This window comes from Narcine bancroftii, chromosome 3, assembly GCF_036971445.1.
Source record: "Narcine bancroftii isolate sNarBan1 chromosome 3, sNarBan1.hap1, whole genome shotgun sequence".
NCBI lineage: Eukaryota > Metazoa > Chordata > Chondrichthyes > Torpediniformes > Narcinidae > Narcine > Narcine bancroftii.
In genome coordinates, this window is record NC_091471.1 from 185,728,628 (window position 1) to 185,746,177 (window position 17,550).

The 17,550-nt window shown below is 43.6% G+C and overlaps 1 protein-coding gene across 4 annotated transcripts in view; it reads right to left on the reverse strand.

Annotated features, from left to right (window-relative positions):
* Window positions 1–17,550, reverse strand: part of manba (mannosidase, beta A, lysosomal) — a 131,896-nt gene that overhangs the window by 97,185 nt on the left and 17,161 nt on the right. For 3 of the 4 annotated variants that reach the window (XM_069926077.1, XM_069926076.1, XM_069926079.1), the window contains exons 3-4: window positions 14,282–14,387; window positions 13,781–13,951 (exon numbers count right to left, since the gene is read on the reverse strand). In XM_069926077.1, coding sequence (XP_069782178.1) covers window positions 13,781–13,951; window positions 14,282–14,387 — 277 coding nt within the window. Of the gene's footprint in view, window positions 1–13,780; window positions 13,952–14,281; window positions 14,388–15,184; window positions 15,367–17,550 lie in introns of those variants that run through there. The other variant, XM_069926078.1, reaches the window with a different exon arrangement.

Below are 17,550 nucleotides of genomic sequence, written 5' to 3' on the forward strand. Positions count from 1 at the left end.
CAATATCTTTATACAAAAGGAATACAAACACAAAAGACATATCATCTACTTATACACATTAAATCTGATCATGTTTATCTTCTTATCATTTTAGGTGGTGGTGGTCCAAGGCCTACTCTTTCTGTAATGTTCCATATGTGGTTCCCATGTTTTTTCAAACATTGTAACTTTGTCTTTTAAATTATATGTGATTTTTTCCAATGGGATACACTTAAACTTGGTTATATATTCCGTTAATGTTTATAGTCATATAGTTCAATGTGGCCATCTTATATCTTTATTTTCACTTCTTTTCTGCCTCTTCACCACCTCTATCCCCTTTTTTTCCATTGCTGTTTTTTTAATTTTCCTTTTTAATCTCAATATCTGACAACGCACTTAAGACATGAAATACCCCAACAAATCCCCACAGGAATAACCCTTTAACCCCAAATAAATCTCCCCTCCTTGGATTGCCCCTTGATGGCAACCACAACTCCCCTTTCGATTTGGTTTGCGAACATACTCGCAAGCATCAACTGATTTTGCAGTGACCATTTATTCTACCACCCCCAGCACCCCCCCGGAGAACACTATTTTCCTATACATATAACAAAGCTCTCTTTTTTCCCCCTCCTTCCCCTTCTCTTATCCATCTTTAAATCTTTATATATACATTATCTTTACTTCATATTTTTACATATTTTTGTATATTTTCTTGCCAGTCTTCCTTCTTGTCACTCCTCCTCCTCTCTTCTCCTGTCCTGCAAATGTTCAGCAAATTCTTGGGCTTTCTTTGGGTCCGAGAACAGTCTATTCCATTCCCCAGGAATAAATACTTTGAGTACTGCTGGATGTCTTAATATAAAATTATAACCTTTCTTCTATAAGATTGTTTTCACCGTGTTGAATTCCTTCCTCTTCTTTAAAAGTTCGAAGCTTATGTCCGGGTAAAAAAATATTTTTTGTCTCTTATATTCTAACGGCTTATTGTCTTCTCTAACCTTTTTTCTTGCCTGCTCCAGTATGTTTTCTCTTGTTGTGTATCTTAGAAGTTTTACCATATGGATCTCGGTTTTTGATGTGGTGGCAGTTTCGGTACTAGTGTTCTATGCGCCCTCTCGATTTCTAATTCTTCATGTGAATCTGTCGTTCCCAGCATCTTTGGGATCCATCCCTTTATAAATTCCTTCATATCTGACCCTTCTTTGCCTTCTTTCAGGCCCACTATTATTACGTTGTTTCACCTACTGTAGTTTTCCAATACGTCAATTTTTTGTGACAATAAATCTTGTGTTCTTTAATTTTTTTCCGCTCTCTTCCAATTTCCCTCTTAAATCATTTATCTCCATTTCCACAGCAGGTTCTCGTTCCTCCACATTTTCTACTCTTTTCCCTATTTCAGTCATGACCAACTCTAAGCTTTGCATTCTGTCTTCAGCTCTTTTCATTTTTCTTTTGATTGAACTAAATTCTAATGATAGCCATTCTTTTAATGACCTCATTTGTTCTTCAAAAAAGGCTTTATCTAAATTTTGTCCTTCTATTTTACCACCTTCTTTCCTTTGAAATTCTTGGTCTTCTTCTGTGTCTGTATCATCTTCTTCTCTTCTCTGTATCTTCATCCTTCTCTGGTGAGCTTCTTCTGTATCCTTGTTGGGCCTCCAGCTGCCAAGTCTCCTGCTGTTGGGCCTCCTGCTGCAGGTTGACCCGTTGTTGGGCCTCCCGCTGCAGGCCAACCCGCTGCTGGGCATCCTGCTGCAGGTCGTCCCCCTGCCAGTCGCCCTGTTGCCATTCACCTTCTTCTAGCCCTTCATTCTCTTTCTCACCACTCTTCTTTTCTTCTTTCTTGCTTACTTTCCCCCAGTCGAATGCCCCAATACTGGCTGTCTCTCAGCTGGCCGCTCCTCAGCTGAGTCCCCCTCCCACTGGCATTAACCTTTTCTTTTACTTGCGCATGCACAGTTGCGCATGCACAGTTGCGCACCTCTTCTTGGCTCTGAGAGCCATTTTTGAAGTCCGCCGGTCAGGAAGACACCGCTCCTCTGGGGACTCACCAACATCGGAGATCGGCCACTCCTCTCCACGGTGGCTCTCTGCTCTGATGTGCAGGTAAGGCCTTCTTCTTTCTTCTCCTGTGATTCTCTTTATTCCCTTTTCTCTGTTATTCTTACTTTTTCTCTTTTGGGTGCCACCTTCTGTCTCTTCTCTGTAACTTTATCTTTCTCTTCCTGTATTTTCTTGAGCTCTGTTTCTTCAAACTTTTTTTCTCTTTTCTCTGGAGAAGGCTGGTTCCACTCGACCAGCCACTACTCCATCTCGTGACTCCCCACCGTAATGTATTGTTCAAGATGAAGAAACATATTGATATTTGATGCAAATGGTAAATAAAGTTTAAAAAAAAGAAAATGTCTCTGGACATCCCCCCCATGTCCACTGCACAAGTTTTCCAATTGTTTCATAGTTCTCTGAAGGGAACCTCATATGGCCTCTGTAAGGGTGGCCCAGGTGCACCTCTACGCACAAGCACAAACTCACAGTCCCAGAATTCCTTTGGGATGAAGGGTGTCATTGTTCCATGCCTTGACGTATGAACTGGGGACAATTTTCCAAGCTGCTCCCGCAGTCTGCTAAGACTGAAGTTGGTGACACCTCCTGTCCAAGTGCTGCGGGTAATAACTCCCCAGGTACAGTAAGCAGGGCTCCATAAACCAACTCGGCTGGTGAGGAGTTGAGATCCTCCTTGGGTGTCGTTCTTATTCCCGGGAGGATCTAGGGCAGCTCATCTGCCCAATCAGGTACCTGGAGGTGAGCTATCAGTGCTGTCTTCATGTGCCTATGGATCCACTCCACCAGGCCATTTGACTATGGGTGGTATCCTGTCATGTGGTGGAGCTGCATTCCCAGCAGACGCAACAAAACATTCCAGAGTGCAAAGGTAAACTGTGGGCCCTTGTCCGAGGTGACGTGTAGGTAGGCCAAATCCAGATACCCAGGCAGAAATAAAAGCTCTGCCGCATGAATTGGTTGATGAGTCCATCATAGGAAATGCCTCCAGCCACCTAGTGAATCTGTTGATAACCATTCTTCTTTCTTTGGCTTGGCTTCGCGGACGAAGATTTATGGAGGGGGTAAAAGTCCACGTCAGCTGCAGGCTCGTTTGTGGCTGACAAGTCCGATGCGGGACAGGCAGACACAGTTGCAGCGGCTGCAGGGGAAAATTGGTTGGTTGGGGTTGGGTGTTGGGTTTTTCCTCCTTTGCCTTTTGTCAGTGAGGTGGGCTCTGCGGTCTTCTTCAAAGGAGGTTGCTGCCCGCCAAACTGTGAGGCGCCAAGATGCACGGTTTGAGGCGATATCAGCCCACTGACAGTGGTCAATGTGGCAGGCACCAAGAGATTTCTTTAGGCAGTCCTTGTACCTTTTCTTTGGTGCACCTCTGTCACGGTGGCCAGTGGAGAGTTCGCCATATAACACGATCTTGGGAAGGCGATGGTCCTCCATTCTGGAGACGTGAACCATCCAGCGCAGCTGGATCTTCAGCAGCGTGGACTCGATGCTGTTGACCTCTGCCATCTCGAGTACTTCGACGTTAGGGATGAAAGCGCTCCAATGGATGTTGACCATTAACAAGTACCTAAACCCTCGTTACACCAGAAGCAGGCTGACCATGACAAATCTGCACTGCGGTAGCTGGAAAGGCCAAAGCGGCACCTTCATGTACCTTTGTAGATTGCAGTCTGTGCACGTCTTTGCCCAGTACATGATCTGCTTTTAGAGTCCATGCCATACAAACTTGTCGGCTATCAGGTGGACCATCACTCAAATAGAGGGGTGGGACAGTCTGTGAATGGCATCGAAATGCAACATCTCCATGCAGCAGGGACGATAGGGCAAGGCTGACCTGTGGAAATGAAGCAGAGGAGAGTGGTACCTTGCAGCCTAAAGGCTACATCCTCCAGTTGCAGGCTCGTGACAGTAGTTCTATAAGCCAGGAGTTTGTTGTCCTGGCACTGAGCTTTGGCAAGCACCATGTAGTCTACACCCAGAGAGAGAGCAGGTACTGCTTCAACAGAGCAGGAGGACAGAACATGGACTCAAAAAGATCATGTACTGGGCAAAGATGTGCACGGACTGCCAATCTGCAAAAGTGCAAAGGCATGTGAAGGTGCTGCTTTAGCCTTTCCAGCCTTCGCTAGGGCATCTCTTTTGTCTACTTGAGTTCTTTGACACCACTAGTCATGAGGGGTTTCATAATATCAGCTGCAGAGGGTAGAAAGCAGCGAAAGAAATTAACCATCCCCACAAATTCCTGGAGTCCTTAGATGGTATCGGACCTTGCAAATTTGAGGATGGCTTCCACCTTGCTAGGCAATGGAACAACACCCCAGCTGCTGACCTGATGTCCCAAGAACTCAATAGAGGACTGCCCGAATTTGCATTTGGCAGGGCTTACAGTTAGCCCAAATTCCTGTAGGCGGCAGCGCCAGCAGAGTAAATGCAGATGCTGCAGATGCTCTTTGTGGGAGTGGCTGGCGATGAATAAGTCATCCAAGTATACAAAAAGGAAGTCCATGCCATGCCCCACTCCGTCAATTAGTCGCTGGAATGTTTGTGCAGCATTTTTGAGCCTAAAAGGCATTCTCAAAAATTTGAAGAGGTCGAACGGTGTTGTCTTGGGCACATCCTCCGGGTCTACAGCTATTTGGTGGTACCCACGCATCGTCAATTTTAGAAAATATCCTGGCCCCATGAAGATTAGCTGTAAAGACCTGTATATAGGTCACAGGATAGTGGCCTGCAGTGGTAGTGCCGTTGAGATGCCTGTAATTCTCGCAAGGTCTCCAGCCTCCCATGGCTTTGGGTACCCTATGTAGCTATCAGACCTGAGTATGATTCTGTTTCTTCATTTTGAGGAACTTTTGTTTTGCAAGCTGCAACTTGTCGGGCAGCAGGCATCGTGCTCAGGCGTGTAGAGGAGGTTCTTGGGTGAGGATGTGGTGTGTGACACCACGCTTGGTATGGTACTGGAGAACTGGGGAGTGACAATGTCCGGAAACTCTGCAAGAAGTTTGGCGAATTCATTGTTCAAGTACTTCACGGTGTCTAGGTGCGGGGTGGGTAGTTCAGCTTTTCCAAGGCGGAGAGTCTGGAACGTTGTAGTGTTCACCAACCAGCATACTTTTAAGTCCACCATCAGTGAGTGGGCTCTAAGGAAGTTGTCATCCAGCAATGGCTAGAAGAGCAGCACGAATAAACTTCCATGTGAACTTATTGTTGCCGAATTTCAAGTGTATAGTCCATGTGCCGTACGTACAAACTGTGTTATTCATCGCAATGAGCGCTGGACCTACGGTCCTGGTACGGATGTCAAATTCAAAAGGAGGAAGGACACTAACCTTTGCTCCCATGTAAACTAGAATTTGCGCTTGGAGAGTTCGTCCCAGACATAGAATAGGCTGTTACGGTGGCCAGCCGTCGAAGCCATTAGCAATGATTGGCCATGGTGTTTTCCCAGAAAAGTACAAGGGGGTTGGCAGCAGTGAGCTGCAGAACCCCACCATTAATGGTAAAAACACCAGGTGGTTGTCACAGAGTCATGTTTGTCTCGGGGAACGTACGACCTCGTCGCCGGTACTCAAGGAGCCTGGGCCTTTGGATGTGATGCAGCACTAACTTCTGTGGGCCTTGCACCTTGCTGTATTGCGTGCCACAGAATGTCTGCACGGGCAGCCACTGTTCGAGAGCTATCAAAGTCCTCGTCAACCAACATGAGACGGATGTCTTCTGGCATATGTTCTAAAAACTGCTCAAAGAACAGGCAAGGCCTATGACCATCTGCCAGTGCCAACATGTCGTTCATTAACTCGGAAGGGGTGCAGTTATCCAAGTCTTCAATATAGAGGAGCCATGAAGCTCACGTGTGAGAGGCCATAAATCCAGAGAAGGAGGAGTTTTAGGGCTTCTTACTTGCCAAGAGCTGATGGGTCTCGAAGGAAATTCACTACTCAACTGGCCGTGTCCTGATTGAGGGTGCTTACCACATGATAGTACTTAGTGGAGCCCACTTCTATCTTACGAATTTGGAACTGCGCTTCAGCCTGCCCAAACCAAACTTCAGGCTGAGTGTTCAAATGACAGGCAGTTTGAGCAAAATCGCTGCATTGCCCACGTTGGGTCCAAAATTCGTTTGGGCCCATCGGGGTCAATGTAGCAACTGTGTTGCAATGCTAAATGAAGAATAAGAAAGTGACCAGACATTGTCGAGTCGAAATTTAGTAAAAGACGTTACTCAGACAGTAACCTGAAGCTTTTAAAACCCCACACGTTCTAAATTATGACATCACTCAGAACATCTCAAGCCAGTTTAATTAAGCCTTTGGTGAGGCACTACAGCGGCCTCCTCTTTGCTGGTGAAACCAAACACAGATTGAGTGACTGCTTTGCCAAATACCAACACTCCCAGTTAGAACTCTTGACTGGCAACTATTTTAATTCCCCTCACCATTTCCACTCAAAGACACCTGTCCTCAGAGCGTCATCTACTGCCAGGGTGAGGCTAAATATAAACATATAATATTCCTTCTGGCCAGCCTGAAACATGTTTGAATACTATTTCTTCCAATTTTAGGTAAGCCCCACCTTCACGTGTTTCCACTGTTTCTGCTCTCTCCCTGCTCCCGTCCTTATTTTTCTCTTTAATATTTTACCCCCTGCCCAACATGCCCACCCCCCCAACCAGACTGGTTGTCTACCTGTCTCTCCAATTTTTCCACCTTCTTCTGTACAATACCCTATCAATTCAGCTCCTCCCAGTCCTTCCCCCCCCCCTGCCAAATTTATACTTGATAACTCCCTTTCCACTTTAGTCTGATCATGGGTCCTGACCCAAAACATTGGCTGTCCATTTCTCTCCATGAATACTGACCAACTCGCTGAGATTCTCCAGCTTCTGCTGTTAACTCAAGATTCCAGCATCTAGTTTTTGTGTTTCTTTTCCATGTCCCTCAAGTTAGTTAATACCAAACATTGTATTTAAGAACTTCACTGCATTTGGTTTACAGAATGAAACACAACTAATCCTAAACAATGCTTTTCACCTGTTCAGTAATTTCAATTCCTGCTGCAGTGCAGGGTCTCACACTGTCTATTCAATGACATTTAAATGTTGACTTTACAACCCATGAGTGAATAAAACCTTGGCAGTAAATCTCCATCCTAGCACTCAGGAAGAGGCTACAGAGAGTTGTGAGTTCAGCCAGTGCCATCATGGGCATTAGTCTTCACTCCATCTACAAGAGGTGGTGCCTTAAGAAAGCAGCCTCTATCCTCAAGAGCCCTCACCACCCAAGCCATGCCCTTTTCACACTGCTACCATCAAGAAGGAGGTACAGGAGCCTGAAAACACACAACAGTACAAAAGCAGCTTTTTCCCCTCTGCCGTCAAAATTCTGAATGGACAATGAATAAGAGACATTGCCTCATATTTTCTTTTCTTTCGTACTAATGTATTTATTAAAAAAATGTAATTTATAGTGATTTTTGCAACTACAATGCTGCCACAAAACTACAAACTTTGTGTAAAGTATAAAATAGAACAGTCTAACTCTACAGTTTAGATAGCAGTCTTCACAATGTCCGCTTGGTTCCAATCTCTTGCCTTACATTTTCCTTTAAAGTTTTGTTACTTTGACCTTCTCACAATTTCAGGCAGGTCTGAGAGTACTTGCACCATTTGATCCAGCGTTCTGCAAGATCTTGGAAAGGATAAACAGCCACTTCCCTCTCAGACCCCATCATCAGTCATACGTCTGGCAAAACAGGGTGAGAACCACATCAGCTGATAGGTACAGGACAAATTTGTAAAGGAACACAAAATGAACACGTGAGCTAGGAATGCACTAACAGAAGGGAAATCTTGCTGTAGAAATTCACAGAATAGAGAATATTACAGTACAGCCTTGTCATCCCATGTTGTGCTGACCTATGTAAATGCCAGCTCATTCTAACTCTTTCATTTTGCCAAGCCCCAGCAAAAAAAATGAAATGGCAGATGGGAAAACCAACCAATGTGACAAGGAAGTGTTTTTAAGATAAGAAGAATCATAGAAAAGGCCTTTCGGCCCTTAGTTTGTGCCAAATTATTATTTGCCAAGTCCCACTGACCTGCACCCAGACCCCTCCCATCCAGCTACCTGTCCAAATTTTTCTTAAATGTTAAAATTGAGCCTGCATGTACTGATACAACTGGCATCTCGTTCCACACTCCCACCACTCTCTGCATGAAATTCCCGTTTCCTTTAACTTTTTCCTTTTCATCCTTAATAGAAACATAGAAGGTAGGAGCAGGAGTAGGTCATTCGACCCTTCGAGCCTGCTCCGCCATTCAACGAGATCATGGCTGATCTTAAAGTTCAGTACCCCGTCCCCGCCTTCTCTCAGTAACCTTTAATACCCTTATACTGAAGAAATAGATCTAATTCCCTCTTAAATATATTTAATGAACCTGCCTCTACTGCCCTCTGTGGCAATGAATTCCACAGATTCACCACCCTCTGGGTAAAGAAATTCCTCCTCATCTCGGTCCTAAATGGTTTGCCTATTATCCTCAAACCATGGCCCCGGGTTCTGGATTTTCCCATCCTTGGAAACATCCCATCTGCATCCATTCTGTCCAGTCCTGCCAGAATTTTATATGTCTCTATGAAATCCCCTCTCAATCTTCTAAACTCCAGCGAGTACAATCCCAAATTGCACAATCTTTCCTCATAAGTCATTCCTGCCATTCCAGGTATCAGCCTGGTGAATCGCCTCTGCAATCCCTCCATTGCAAGAACATCCTTCCTTAGATAAGGTGACCAAAACTGCACACAATACTCCAGGTGGGGTCTCACCAAGGTCCTGTACAGCTGCAGTAAGGTATCCTTGTTCCTATACTCAAACCCTCTTGATATGAAGGCCAACATACCATTTGCCTTTTTAACCGCCAGCTGTACCTGCATGCTCACCTTCAGAGAATGGTGTACAAGTACCCCTAGGTCTCTCTGCGCTTGCCCATCTCTTAATCTATTGCCATTCAAATAGTAATCTGCCCTCCGGTTTGTATTACCAAAGTGGATAACCTCACATTTATCCACATTGTAGTGCATTTGCCATGTATCCAAATCACACTGGAGCTTCCTGACCCCCTCTTCCGTGCACACAACCCCTCCTAGCTTAGTGTCATCTGCAAATTTGGAGATATTACATCCAATCCCCTCATCCAGATCATTAATGTAAATTGTGAACAGCTGGGGTCCCAGTACAGATCCCTGTGGCACCCCACTGGTCACTGCCAGCCATTTATCCCAACTCTCTGTCTTCTACCTGCCAGCCAGTTCTCAATCCACATCAATACTTTTCCCCCAATCCCATGAGCCTTGATTTTGGAAGCCAGTCGTTTATGCGGGACCTTATCAAAGGCCTTTTGGAACTCCAGGTACACCACATCCACTGGCTCTCCCCCATCTATTTTACCTGTCACCATCTCAAAGAATTCCAATAGATTTGTCAAGCACGATTTACCTTTTGTAAATCCATGTTGACTCCATCCGATCCCTTCTCTGCTAGTCATATGCTCCGCTATTACATCCTTAATAATGGATTCCATCATTTTGCCCACTACTGATGTAAGGCTCACCGGCCTATAATTCCCCGCTTTTTCTCTACCCCCCTTTTTAAATAGTGGGGTAACATTAGCTACCCTCCAATCCATGGGTACTGATCCTGAGTCTATCGAGTTCTGGAAAATAATTCTTAAAGCATCTGCTATCTGAATGGCTACTTCCTTAAGTACCCTAGGATGTAGATTATCAGGCCCTTGGGATTTATCTGCCTTCAATCCCATCAATTTCCCCAAGACCATGTCCTTAGAGATACTGATTTCTTTCAGTTCCTCCCTTGCATTAGTCTCTATGTTTCCCAACATCCTTGGGAGGTTATTTGTATCCTCTCTTGTAAAAACAGAACTAAAGTAAGAATTTAATTGGTCTGCCATTTCCTTATTCCCCATTATATATTCCCCTGATTCCGACTGCAAAGAACCTACTCTGGATGTCACCAATCTTTTCCTCTTGACATATTTATAAAAGCTTTTGCAGTCGGTTTTTATATTTGCCGCAAGCTTACTTTCGTAATTTATTTTTGCTCTCTTGATTAATCCCTTCGTCCTCCTTTGGTGCATCTTGAACTGCTCCCAGTCTTCGGTTGTGGTACTTTTTTTGGCCAATTAATATGCTCTCTCTTTGGACCTAATGCTGTCTCTAATTTCCCTTGTTATCCACGGTTGAATCACCTTATTTGGTTTATTTTTAATGCCAAACCGGTATAAACGATTTTTGCAATTTCTCCATTAGATCTGTGAATGCTTTCCATTGTCTATCCACAGTCAACTCCCCCATAAATACCACCCAATCAATCTTACTCAACTCCCATCTCATACCATCATAATTCCCTTTATTTAAATTCAGGACCTTAGTCTCGGTTTTAATTTCATCACTCTCCATGTCGAGTGAGAATTCAATCATATTGTGATCGCTCCTACCCAAAGGACCTCGTACAACAAGATCATTTCATAATACCCTGTCCTCTAGCTTTTATCAATTCAGCCCTCATCTATTCTGCCATTCAACAAGACTGTGCTGTTCTCCACCACTATTCCTACATCCTTTGGTTCCTTTAACACCCACAGTATATCCATCTTAGCCCTTCATGAACTTAACTAAACCTACAAAGCCCTCCAGGATTGAACATTTCAAAGATTCCCTTTCTTCTGAGGGAAGAAATGTCTCCCTTTTGTAGTTCTAAATAGCTCTGTCACATCCTGAGACCATGACACCTGGTTCAAGACTCCTCAGTTACAGGAAACATCCTTCCTGTTTGCAGCAAGTCAGAATTTGGTAAACATCAATGGGATTCCCTCCTTTTCATCTCTGTAACCAGTCGAATTTCAGACTTTCTTTTCAACTCTGTGGTTTTTCATTAGAAAGTATTTGGGACCCTGTGGAATCATTGTATTTTATCCACCTTAAGATTCATTTAAGTTCCTTTTGGAAATCATTGAGTGTAGTTCTGTATTAAGAACAATGTATACATCTGGTTATACATTTGGAATATTGCATTCAGTGCTGATTGCCTCATTACAGGAAGGATGTAGATATTTTGGAGAGGGTGCAGAGGAGATTTACCAAGAAGTTGCCTGGATTGGAGAACATGTCATATGAAGTAAGCTTGACAAAGCTAGGCCTTTTCTCTTTGGCAATGAAGGACAAGAGGTGACAATAGAGGTGTTTAAGATTATGAGGGGCATAGATAGGCTGGAGCATAATAGCAAATACCACATGATATCAGTTTCAGGTGAGAGTAGAAAAGTTCAGGGGAGATGTAAGAGGTACGCATTTTACTCTGAGAGTGGAGGGTACATTGTTGGGGGTGGTGGTGTTGGATGGTAATAATAGGGACATTCAAAAGGCTCTGAGATATGCACATGGATGTAAGAAACATTGAGGGTTATGGATGAGGTAGGGTAGAGTTAGATTGTTATGGAGTAGGTTTGCATAGGACAGCACAACATCATGGGCAGAAGAGCCTGTACTATGCTATCATATTCTATGTTCTATAATCATTGGAACTAGTCATCTCTGGAACCAGTTATTTCTGTAGTTCTCAATCTTTCTTTTTGAGTTCACTCTGAAGCTTTGTTGATTTGTTAAATCCTTCCTGGCAGTTTTCTTGCAATTTCTAATTAATTTCCTACAATCTCAGTTTTACTTTTCAGCTAAATTATATTGAAAACAATAGTATTGAAAAACATCGCTAAGCTACATGATCTTGATCTCAGCATCCATCTCTGCAATTGGATCCATGACTTTCTATCCCACAGGCTGCAATCAGTATTCATAACCACTACTCAATACAGGCGCTCCCCTACTTATGATGGTCCGATTTACAATTTTCAAAGTTATGATGGTTCGAATCTATACTTTCAATTTTGAATTCCACAATCTGTTCCTGCGTTTGCGATATGCAGTACGTTACTCTCTTGCAATGCTGGGCAATGGTAGCATCATGCGAGAGCATCATACACTGTACTCTCTTTGGATGTTGACTCAACCATGCTCCCAGTGCCTTCAACAAGTGTCGATGATCTGTTTTCGAGCATCATCAGAAAAGTGAAATTGATAACCCTGTCACTTTAGCACCCTCACCATCCAGCAATTGATTTTAGTTCAATCCTTCAAACATTTTTCATGCCCAATGTGCTTTCAGCTGTGTACGTTAATGATTTGTTAAGTGTGGAATAAAGGTTTTCAAAATTTAATTATAAAAAATGGTAGGTGCGGTATTATTTCTCGACACAATTCTTTTCAACTTACAATGGGTTTGCTGGGACATAACCCCATCATAAACTGAGGAGCATCTGTACCATACAACGACAAGGCTGTACACTCAATGTTATCCTGTCAAGTTTATTGCCATCTGATTATACAAGTGCAGCCTGACAAAAGAGTGTTCTCCGTTCCTCAGTGCAAAAACATGCAGGCACACAACCAGACAATTAATACATGTGCAGGACAAGTATTATATTTACAAAGATAAATAAATAGATACTGTTTTGTAAAATAAGAGTCTTGGATGTTTGGTGGGAGCAGTTCCTTTGGCCATTCACCATTCTCACTGTCTGTGGGAAGATGGTGTTCCTCAGCCTGGTGGTGCTGTTCCTCTTACCTGACAGGAGCAGCTGAAAGATGTGTGCAGGGTGGAAGCGGTCCTCAATTATTTTGTGCACACTCTTCAGAAAATGATCCTGGAAGATCACATCTATAGAAGGAGAGGGAAACTCCAGGGATCCTCTCTGCCCCTCTTATGGTCCTATGGATTGACCTCCAATCTATTTCTCTACACCAACCGTACCACACGATGATGCAGCCAGCCAGGGCACTCTCAATAGAGCTCCTGTAGAAGATTGGCATAATGGCAACCAGTAGCTTTCAGTCTTCTCAGGAAATGCAGTCGCTGTTGCGCCTTCCTGTCAAATGGAGATGTTGAGTGGCCTCGATAGGTCACTAGTTAAGTGAACTCCAAGGAAATGTACTCCATGTACATCCACAACTGTGTGGCCAAACACAGCTCCAACCATCTAAAACAATCATGGATTCCTAACAACAGTAAAACAGAATATAGAACATAGAGGGACTGAAAGCTTGGTCCCAAGACAACCTCTCTCTCAATCTCAGCAAGGCCAAAGAGCTGGAGATCACACAACCAGAGTCCTTTCCCGGTGTTATCAGTCCATTGAATGAACCCCCAAATTCTGTACTGAAATTATGTTGCCTTTGCTAACACACCAACTGATCTGTCTCTAGAACTGAGCACTTTTGCACTGTGCCTTACTTTTTGTACCAGATATGAGCTGTCTATTGATGTGCTGCCAAGACATCTTTGTACATGTAACAATAAATGTGAATGTAGGAGGATTTTAAAATGAAGGTTTTCCTGAACTTGGACCCAGATGAGCACATTAAACCTGTACACTTTCATAATTTAACTTGACCTTTCTACAGCATCTAATTTGCATGTGAGGCTTTTTAAATCTGAAAATGCCCATTTAAAGCTTTGAGTTGAAGAAAGAATTCAAACAGGAAGTGAAGAAAAAAGATCTAGTTGCACAAATGTGGACAGAGGATACTTTTTTCTGCATAAAACACCAGAAGCTGGAATCTAAAACTAAACACAAATGTTGCTGGTTCTCAGAGCTTGGGATCACCTTTCTGATGAAGTTGACGTGACATTCTCCTTTTTGCTGAGGTGGAGGGCAGTCAGGGGGCACCGAGTACTTGCTGTGTCGAGCACTCTGCTGCGCTGCATATGAAACTGCTGACAAAAAGCGAACCTCAATGTAGTTTCTCTCCTTTATCACATTCGTACAATCAAAAGTCTAAAATGATGAATAAACCAAAAGCAATGATGTTAAAATGCATGAATGTTCAGGTCTAATTTTTATAAACAATCCAGTCAAAGTGTTTTAAGTACTTTTGACGATACTATATACAATATTCTCTTCAAATTATTGATACTAAATAAATTTTGGTTCAGGAAGAAACTGTGGAGGATGTTTCTTGTTGACAGATTGGGTGAAGTGGAAATTGGGACAAAGACTGCTCATGTCAAACTGATATTATTTGTAGCAAGGTATCTGTCCAAATGACCAATTAATACAATGATTAAAATGTTAACAGCTAAATGAGCTTTGTATGGTTTCACTCACATATCTGCGAAACATGTTATTGGATGTTCCAAGCGTGACATTATTGATAAGGATTGTGGCAACAGTGTCCAGCCCATCACAGACTAAATTTACTCTCTTCAATGTCCTGTTAAAACAAAGACCATAAGACACAGGAGCAGAAATCGGCTGCTTAACCCATCAAGTCTGCCCCACCATTTAATAATGAGGTGATCCATTTTCCCTCTCAGCCCCTCTGCCTGGCCTTCATTTTTATATTCTTTGATGTTTCAGCTAATCAAGAGCTTATCAATCTCTGCCTTAAATACACCCAATGACCAGGCCTTCACAACTGCCTGTTTCAACAAATTCCAGATTTACCACCCTCAGGCTGAAGAGATTTCTCCGCAGCTCTGTTCTAAGCATACACCCTTCAATCTTAAAATTTTTGCCCTCTTGTCATACACTCTCCCACCATGGGAAACAACCTTTCAACATCTACTCTGTTCGTGCCTAATAACATTAAAAATGTTTCAATGAGCTCCCCCCTCATTCTCTTAAATTCCAATGTATACAGGCCAAGAGCTATCAAACGGTCCTCATATGATGATTCTTTTATTCTTGGAATCATCCTTGTCAACCACCTCTGAACCCTTTCCAATGTTAACACATCCTTTCTTAAACGAGGAGCCCAAAACTGCTCACAATACTCTAAATGAGGTCTCACTAGTGCCTTATAAAGCCTCCATTTAGAAAATAATCTGCCTGGTTTTTTTTATGGTGCCATTTGTGAAGCCCAGACTTCCCACCCTGATGGTGCCATAATTGTTGCTGGTGACTTCAATCATGCCAATCTGAAAACTGTCTGACCACAGTTTCAACAGCAGGTGAACTTCACCACCAGAGGAGAGAACACCAGCGTCACTGGTGCATACAAGGCTGTACCTTGTCTCCATCTTGGTTACTCGGATCACATATCTGACCTGCTAACCCCAGCATATAGACTGCTGGCAAAGCAAACTAGATTAATTCGCATGGAGATCAGGAAATGGATAGGGTGGGGAGGCCAAGTTAGCACTGCAAGACTGCTTTGAGACCATGGACTGGAGCTGTTTCAGGGAGGCAGTATCTACAACAGTCATGTAAACAGAGGAGTACACAAGCTCAATGACTAGCTACATCAGCAACTGCATTGATGATATCACAGAGATCAAATGCTTCACAACCAGGGCTTTGCAGAAAAAAAATTGTTGGATACAGAGCTCATGATGCTGTCTTCAGGATAAGGTATAGGAAGGAACTAAGATCAGCCAGGGCTGAACTCATTCCTGCAATTCAGAAGGCAAAACATGGGTACACACAAAAAATCCTCAGACATTTGCACAACACCAGAGACACAAGACACATGTGGCATGGGATTAAGACTATTAAGGATCATAAGTCACCTTGCAAATTAAGGACAAGGACGCCCCCCCCTTCCAGACAAACTGAACACCTTCTATGCATGGTTTAATGAGAAGAACGTGCTGCCAAAAAGCCCCCTGATGAATTGGTCCCCTGCACAGCCACAATGAGGAAAACCCTATCCAGGGTCAACCCTCACAAGACGGCGGAACCAGACAACATATCTGGTGGGGTACTGAAGGACTGCACAGACCAACTGATGGAGGTCTTCATGTACATCTTCAATATTCACTGCAGCAGCCCACTGTTCCCACAAGACAGCCAAGAGGGTTACAATAACAGGCCTCAATAACTACTGGCCTGTGGCACTAACCTTCACAATTATGAAATGCTTCGAGCATCTCGTGATGGCTCTATTTCAATTTGCCTAAAGAAATTGTTACACATACAATGCTATAACCTTGTTGCTTCACTCAGTCCTGGTCCACCTGGAGAACGATGCGTCATACACTAGGCTGCTGTTCGTTAACTTCAGATAGGTGTTTAATATAATGGTGGAGAAATTGTCCTCATTGGGACTCAACACCCCTCTCTATCAATGGATCCTGGACTTCCTAATGGAAAGACCACAGTCTGTCCAGGTCAGCAGTACAATATTGAGCACTGACACACTAAGTACTGGTACACCTCAGGACTGTGTGCTCAGCCCATTCCTGTTCACATTACTGACTCACGACTGCATCGTCAGATCTAGCTTCAACAGTGTCGTATGGCCTCTCATCAGCCACAATAATGAGTTGCATTACAGAGAAGAAGTGGAAAATCTCTTGAAATGGTTCGAGAGTAACAACCTGAGTCTCAACATGGACAAGACAAAGGAGTTGTTTGTGGACTTCAGGAGGACAGGAACAACCACCTTCCTCTACACATCAACAACTCTGTAGAAGAGAGTGGAGAGCACCAAGTTCCTTGGACTTCCCTTAACTTATCCTGGGCACTCATCTTCTACTCACTTGACAGGAAGGTGCAACAGAGACTGCACTTCCCGAGAAGACTGACGTGGGCAAGGCTACCAACCACCATTAAGTCAACCTTCTATAGGAGCTCTATCAGAGCGTCCTGGTTGGCTGAAATATAGTGTGGTATGGTTGGTGCAGAGAAATGGATTGGAGGTCAAGCCACAGGACCATAAGAGTAACAGAGAGAATCACTGGAATCTCCCTCCCTCCCCCCCCCCCCCCCCCCCATCGACATGATCTACCGGGATGGTTGAAGAAAGCGCACAAAATCATTGAGGACCTCTTCCATCTGCACACAGTATCTTTCAGCTGCTCCCGTCAGGAAAGAGATACAGGAATATTAGAGCCAGCACCACTAGGCTGAGGAACAGGTTCCTCCCACAGGCACAGGCTGAACGACCAAAGAAACTACTCACACTAACCATCCGAGACTCTCGTGTACAAAACAATATTTATTTAGATAGATAAAATATTTGTCCTGCATATGTAATATTTGTCTGTATGTGTGTTATGTCTGGTTGTATGTCTGCATGTTTTGTACCGAGGACATCCCTGATCCTTGCCATCCTCTTCTCCCTTCCTCACAAGAACATGATGGCCCCTGAATTATGATAAGCCACTTTCCCCAGCTCCTGCCTAATACTGTCACAATTAGCTTTCTTCCAATTTAGTCACCCTCCTCCTCCCTTTCTCTCCACCCCCCCACCCCGCCCCCTCTCCCTGCAAGGTCTAGTCTTATCTTTATCAAGATCTGAGAATTTAGAATTAAGATTACTGTTCTCACAATGCTTTCCTCCTGAAATTTCAATTATCTGAACAGACTCATTTCCCAATAGAAGATCTATAAAATAAATGGCAGCGATGCTGGACCCACTGTAAAGGCAGTGC